The 7398-nt window shown below is 36.5% G+C and overlaps 1 protein-coding gene across 1 annotated transcript in view; it reads left to right on the top strand.

Moving 5' to 3' along the window:
- The window catches only part of LOC107690421 (carboxypeptidase D-like), a 16860-nt gene that overhangs the window by 2277 nt on the left and 7185 nt on the right, over positions 1 to 7398 (top strand). Inside the window, exons 3-11 of the mRNA XM_016488751.1 lie at positions 3162 to 3304; positions 3417 to 3586; positions 4517 to 4902; positions 5120 to 5311; positions 5889 to 6056; positions 6135 to 6244; positions 6354 to 6459; positions 6668 to 6810; positions 6897 to 7066. Coding sequence (XP_016344237.1) covers positions 3162 to 3304; positions 3417 to 3586; positions 4517 to 4902; positions 5120 to 5311; positions 5889 to 6056; positions 6135 to 6244; positions 6354 to 6459; positions 6668 to 6810; positions 6897 to 7066 — 1588 coding nt within the window. The remainder of the gene's footprint in view (positions 1 to 3161; positions 3305 to 3416; positions 3587 to 4516; positions 4903 to 5119; positions 5312 to 5888; positions 6057 to 6134; positions 6245 to 6353; positions 6460 to 6667; positions 6811 to 6896; positions 7067 to 7398) is intronic.

Here is a 7398-nt window from a genome sequence, read left to right as displayed (position 1 = left end):
TTCCCCCCCAAATTTTCTTTTTTGGGGGGGGGGGGGTGATAATGAGTTGCGTAAACAAACACCATTCAGTCATGCACTGTAAATATTGATATTAATAGTAGCCACATTATAGTTTAGGAGAGTTTAAAATTGAAGAATGCTGGAAATGAAATTGCTTTGGTTTTTTGGGAATGTTTATTATGTTCGCAAACAGTATTAGTTAGAAAGACAATAGTCCTGCAAGTAATCCAATACCAGGACTGTAAGCTTACTGTTCTGGTGTTCTCTGATTACTTACCAGTTTGTAACCTCAGTCTCTGAAGTCCGTATTCTCAACCATCACCATCAAACAGCAGAAATCTGATCCACAATGTTCCTTGAAGCTTGCAGGTCAGACCCATGATGTACTTTAAGACTTGCTCAACCAGTCTCATGGTGAATAAATCACATTTCTTGCATTTGGGTATGATTTTCTCAGCTTTAATGAAGCTGTGGCGTATTGTTTGTTGCGGTTTACAAAAGGAGAACCTGCTGTGTGAACGCCTAATCTCTCCTGAATGTTGAGCACTGATGCCGAAAAGGACCGAAAGTCACCATGTGGTGGTGGTGACCTTCAAAACCGCTAGAAATTATGACATATTTAATTTCGGGATTGATTATGACGCCCGTTTTGGAGTTAAATTCCATTCAGTGCATAATTCCCATGCAAATGTCACCTGATCTTTAGCTGTTTGTTTTACCTTATAACATTTAACTGGTATCTTTGACGTGGAGGTTGAGTCATACAGAGATCATAAGAGCAGTGTTGTTTTAGTATTGATTATATGCCATTATAGTATTTATTCATATATATATTTATATAAATTCATTTTCTTTTTGATTTATGTTTTAGTAATTTTATTGGGCTTTTGTAATTTTTCTTAATTATATTAATATTACTGTTTAGCTTTCATTTATTTAAATTTTTATTTCAGCTTTAGTGATTCAACTTAAACTTATTTTATTTCAGTTAGTTGCCAAGTCAACTTTTTTATTTATTTATTTATTTTAATTTTGTTTAATCTGAATTTCAATTCTAAAGTTTCATCTGATATTATAAATATTCTAAAGTTATTATTCAATAATTGTATTTTATTTCAGCTTTGTTTCAATGAACAAGTGAACCAGTTTAAGTTTCTTCCTTTTTAAGTTTCATTCTTTTTGTATTGTTTTTTCTGTTTAGAAACTGGTATTGTACCATGCTAACAAGTTACCAGCCTCAAAGCCTGTTCAGTGACCTGAATCCTGTCTCTGAGACTGTCTCCAACACAGTTTGAAAATTTACAGACCACCAGCTGCGTGTTTAAAGTTAATATTCAATCATTTTATGACAATTCCAGCTCTGTCTAGGGAGTCATTCTTATGTTCCCAGGGTTAATCCTGGGAAGATAAGACATTTCAAACATAGGACGCTGGCAACATTGATTTGCCTTCTACAGTCTGTTTTGGCAGGTCAGTAGCCCAGATCGAAGGATAGTTCTTTCAGTTTATTAGGACACTGTGCACATTTTAATAAAAAAGTTTAACCTTCTCCTTTTCGTTTGTATAAGCATATACAAAGATGCATGTGCTAAAACAGGATGTTTCTTCTGGGACTAATCAGGATGCCTCCACATATGTTTGTTTTCTGTGTAACTGTTGAGAAAGTCAGAATAACTGTTATTAAGGATGTGTGCTGACAAACAGAAGAACTGGCCTTTAAACACCTTTAGACATGCTAGACTGGTAGCATACAGTGTCACATATTATGGTGAGACTGGAAACATGAGGCAGAGACATCTGTCCTCACAAGCTTTCAATTACAAGAGTCAGTCGCCTTGTTAGCAAAGGTCTTTTTGCTCTAGACTGCATGAAGTAGCAGGACCAACTAGTCTTAAAATACAGTTTTAAGATGATTTAAGCTAAAGAAACTGTTTTTACTTATTGTTATCTTACTGAAAGATTAGCTTTGAAAGCAATTTTGGACATTTTAGTCCTCTGAATTTGCATGACTTGAAATAGCTGCCAAGGCCGTTGCCATGATTGCCAAGTGGACAGACTTTTACTTTGAAATTACATTGCATGAACACAGCCTTTTGACCTCTTGTTACTGCATTTCTATTGACCAGCTGTGAGTCAATTTTGCAAAGAGCAGAGGTCCACATCTTTCACAATCAAGACCTTTTCAAGTGTTTAAGAACACACGCATAACTGCGTATTGCCATCTTGAAGTTAGCATTAGTTGGTCCGGTGTTTTTTGATGGTTTGGCACATGAATCTGTTTTACTCATCATGTATCTGCATTAAATGGTTATAAGGTTACATTAAGACCTAATGTACACTGCCATTCAAAAGTTTGTGGTCAAAGTTTTTTGTTTAAAGAAATTAATACTTTTATTCGGCAAGGATGCATTAAAATGATCAAAAGTGACAGTAAAAACATTTGCTTTGGATAAAAGCGTCTGCTAAATGCATAAATTATTATTAATTATTACAAAAGATTTGTATTTCAAATACAAAAAAAAAAGTATTTTTATTTATTTCAAACACTGTATTTTTGATCAAATAAATGCAGCCTTAGTGGGCATAAGAGAATAATGTCTTTCAAAAACAAAACAAAAAAAATTAAATAAGAAAATCTTACCAGCCCCAAACTTCTGAATGGTATAATGTACAAGCTAGCATTAGCTTATTTGGTTTCTTTTGTATCTAAAGTATATATTGCTAAAGACATTTTGTTTGAAGGGTTGAAGGGTTAGAAGTGTTTTATGAGTTTTGGCACACACAGGCTTGGCATCTGAGGGAGCGTCAGCAAACGTGCGGTTGCAGAGTTTTCTTAGACAGACATGACCAATGCGTGTCCTAACCCATATCTGTCAGCTCTTTGTATTCTGAAATCAATCTTCAAATGAGTTAGAGTTATTTTTTAAAGCATCTAAAAGTAGGTTCGCTTACATGGACAGTTTCCTACCCCCACATTTATTACATTGTCCTAACATTAGCAACTGGTCAAACATTCTTGAACTCACACCTTTTGAAAGACTCTTTGTATTAAGATGTTCCTCCTGTTTGCAGATGCTTACTACAGTTTGAGCCGTGACAACCTCACTATGTCAATTCGTACCATGCCTTTGGTACACAGTTTGTCCTTACTGTCCATGCAGGGGGTATGCAGGATTTCAATTACCTGAAGGGGGGCTGTTTGGAAATCACTATGGAGCTTAGCTGCTGCAAGTACCCACCCTCATCTCAACTCAAAACAGAATGGGAAAACAATCGGGAGGCCCTGCTGGCCTTCATGGAGAAGGTAGTAGAACTCGATGTGCTAGCAATGACACGCATGGAGAGTTTTTAATGAGCTCTTTAAGAATGTCAGTGCGGTTTGGTTTTCAGCGTTTCCGCCTTATGTATGTGTTCAGATTCATATCGGCGTGCATGGCTTTGTCAGAGCTGCCAGGAATGATGCCCCTCTAGCAGATGCTGTGATTATGGTTGCGGGCATTAACCACAATGTGAGCACTTCACGCTTTGGTGACTACTATCGCCTGCTGCTACCCGGCACCTACAACATCACAGTTTTAGCCCCGGGGTACGTATGGTACATATTTATGAGGAAAACTGTATATAATGATTTAATATTCCAAGGAAAATCCTTTGGTTAGTGTTCATCATATATATGATGGCTAAGACTGGGTAAAAATACTGAATTTCCAATTAATCGTGATCTTGATTCTTTTACTCTCTGCCATTTTTAAGTGGCTGTGAAAAAATTTATTTATACAGCACTGCCAGTTATAATAATTATAGCGCAACCAGTATAGTCCAATTTAGAAACAAATGACTCTTATGAGCTGACTGGTTTAGGAAATCAAAAACATACAGCATGACCAATGTAGTCATATTGACAAACAAATGGCTCATATGAACGGATTATTTTTTTAATAAATCAAAAACATACAGCATGATCAATGTAGCCAGATTCATAAATGAATGACTCGTGTGAGCTGATTATTTCTTTAGTGAACCAAAACACATACAGCATGACTAGTTTAGTTAGATTCATGAACAAATTACTCTTTTGAACTGTTTCTTTTTGGTGGAGACACATACAGCACACCCACTATAGTCTGATTCATGAACAAATTACTCTAATGAACCAGTTGTTTGTTGTGAATCAAAAACATATAGCATGACCAATGTAGTCAGATTCACAAACAAATGACCCTTATGATTCTCATTTTAGTGAATCAAAACCATTCAGCGCAACCAGAGAGAGAATTTCTTTCACATGCAAGCAAAGTGGATATTATAACTGAAATATACCCAAATTAACTGAAGTAGAATTGAACCAAGAGCTTGTGATGTGGAATCTGAGTATATTAATCTGTTTCAATACCCATCCCTGTTGATGGCTGTTTTTTTTTTTGTTTTTTTTTAATTGATCATATGCTCTGAGACTTACATTTCATGTATAAGTTATCGTTCTGTGTGTTTCATATCAATCTTTGTGTTCATGCAGCTACATTCCCATGTCCGTGGCTGGGGTGGAGGTGACTGAGGGAAAAGCAGCTGTGCTGAACATCACCCTTGAAGCTGAGAATGATGAGAATCCAACCACCCCCTCAATCCCAGAGTCCCCCACTGAAACCTCTGTGAACAGTGCCAGCACAGATAGCAGCAGCAGCATTGGTGTCAACAAAGCAGCAGATGAAGAGAAGGACTCCAGGGTTACAGTCCAGCCCCAGGACTTCCGACATCACCACTACAATGACATGCAGCTGTTCCTGCAGAAGTTCAGCTCTGATTACAGCTCCATCACACGGCTGTATTCCATTGGCAAGTCTGTGCAGGGACGTCTCCTGTGGATCATGGAGATCTCCGACAATCCCGGTGTCCACGAGTTAGGTACTTCCCACCGTCTTCATTTACACAGGTACTACCAAAAGTCCAGAGTTTTGCGACCTTAGGGAGCGTGATGGATTGTAGCGTGGTAGAAGACTAGTTAGGTACGCAGGAGCTAACCCATTAAGGGCCTTATAGGCAAGTAATAACGTGTAAAGATCCTACATCTTTAAAAGTCAAATGGCTTTTGAAGTGAACTAATCCTGTCGTTCCTCACCAGGTGAACCAGAGTTTAAGTATATTGGTAACATGCACGGCAATGAGGTGGTTGGTCGGGAGCTGCTCCTCAACCTCATCGAGTACCTTTGTCGCAACTATGGCACTGACCCTGAGATCACTCAGCTCATCAACTCCACACGTATCCACATCATGCCTTCAATGAACCCAGATGGATACGAAGTGTCCCAAGAGGGTAAGGCCTTGCCAACTCTGAAAAACAGTTCATTATACACATTTTATGTATTATGATGTACTTGCTGTTAAATGCATCTCTCTTCGTTCAGCATTGTATTTTTTCCAATATTATATCACATGTGTGACAGAAATAGCCAACCTCAAACTGTATTGAATGTTCAGAATATGTTATATAATAATACATTATTATTATTGTTATTATTGTTATTATTATTATTATTAATCATATAGATAATAACAGTAACAACAGTAAATTATTCATATTAATATTCAATATTAACAGTATTCCTTTAATATTATTGTTTATTATAACATTTTTCTGTGGGAGCAGCATTATAACTACAAAAGCATAATTCCAACATTATTATTATTATTTATTATTGTTATTCTTAATAATAATAATCAATAATAATAATAATAAAAATATTTTTTAAATATCTGTAATAATAATCATCATCATCATAACAATAAATTATTAATTTAATATCAATATTTATTTTACAAATTCAACATTTTTTATTCATTATTATTATTATTATGAATGTAATGTTATGAAAATGCTCTCTTTTGTGCAGGAGATATCAGTGGCGTCCAGGGACGTAACAACACTAACAACTATGACCTGAACCGTAACTTTCCTGACCGGTTCAACTTTGTCACGGATCCCAGACAGCCAGAGACACTTGCTGTTATGAACTGGGCCATGAGCTACCCGTTTGTGTTGTCTGCCAACCTTCATGGAGGTAGGTCCTAATTTATAATGGTTCTGTTTGATTTGGTGCATGTTAAACACAGACAGATAACCTCTCTATCTCTATCAGGCTCTTTGGTGGTGAATTATCCATTTGACGATAATCTAGACAATGTTAGCGGATACAGCAAGTCCTCAGATGATGACGTATTCAGGATGGTGGCTCTTGCTTACTCACAGGTGAACATCTGGCTTTGTGTTTTCTGTAATAACAAATGATGTTAAGCATATTTAATCATTAAAAGCTAAATCAATAGCCTGTAAAACAATCTCTGTTTTTCTTTTTCAGGAAAACTTTCAAATGTTTGATGGACACTCCTGTAAGGAAATGGATTCGTACCAAGAATATTTTAAAGATGGCATCACCAATGGTGCTGCATGGTACAATGTCCACGGTGAGCACCAAGTTTGTGGGAAAAAAATTATGAATAACTAGAAAAGGAAACTTTGAATGTTGTCGTACAGACAGACACCTGACAAACTGCTTACGTTTCTTTTGTTAATATTGTCAACCTAAAGTAATATCCAGAAAAAAAGGTGTATGAAATTTGAAAGGACTATAATAAGTAGTAAATATAAGTGCATTATGTGCTTTTCCCTCAGGAGGGATGCAGGACTGGAACTATGTCAACAGTAACTGCTTTGAAGTGACCATTGAACTGGGCTGTTACAAATACCCACCAGCAGCAGATCTACCGAATTACTGGGAAAAAAACCGCAGATCACTTCTGCAGTTCATCCATCAGGTCAGACAGTCTGACTGCTTCTTTTGCTTGTTTTTTCACCTCTGTCCTGCTACACACTCTATAGAATACGTTTTTTGGATGTCCAGGTCCACCGTGGAGTAAAGGGAATGGTAATCGACAGTAAAGATGGATCTGGCATCCCCAATGCTACGATCACTGTGGACACAGTTAATCACCCCATCACATCCAACACTGCAGGGGACTACTGGCGCCTACTCGTCCCAGGAAAATACCATCTGACTGCCTCTCTCCAAGGGTATTTTTGAGAATTTTCTGCACTAATAGTGGCACCAAACTAATTTACAAAAATAACATTTTTTCCAAACATACGGAAACTCACAGTGGCCATTAAATAAGTTGTGATCAACTTTTATTTAGGGATATAGATATAAAACAAAACTAAAAATTTTAACTATATGTTGAAGTGTAAAGCCACTTTTTGTGATGTACATTAAATGATTTACGTATCTGCCACAATAATGTAATAGCTTTGAATTATTTCAATGTGGAGGTTTAAGCAAATGTTGATATACAGTTCATTTATATATATATATATACACACACACACACAGTGTATATATATATATA

The sequence above is a fragment of the Sinocyclocheilus anshuiensis genome, unplaced genomic scaffold, assembly GCF_001515605.1.
Source record: "Sinocyclocheilus anshuiensis isolate Anshui unplaced genomic scaffold, SAMN03320099.WGS_v1.1 scaffold1455, whole genome shotgun sequence".
In the NCBI taxonomy this organism is placed as follows: domain Eukaryota; kingdom Metazoa; phylum Chordata; class Actinopteri; order Cypriniformes; family Cyprinidae; genus Sinocyclocheilus; species Sinocyclocheilus anshuiensis.
Note: the sequence above shows the minus strand (reverse complement) of the source record. Positions and strands in the feature narration are given on the sequence as shown.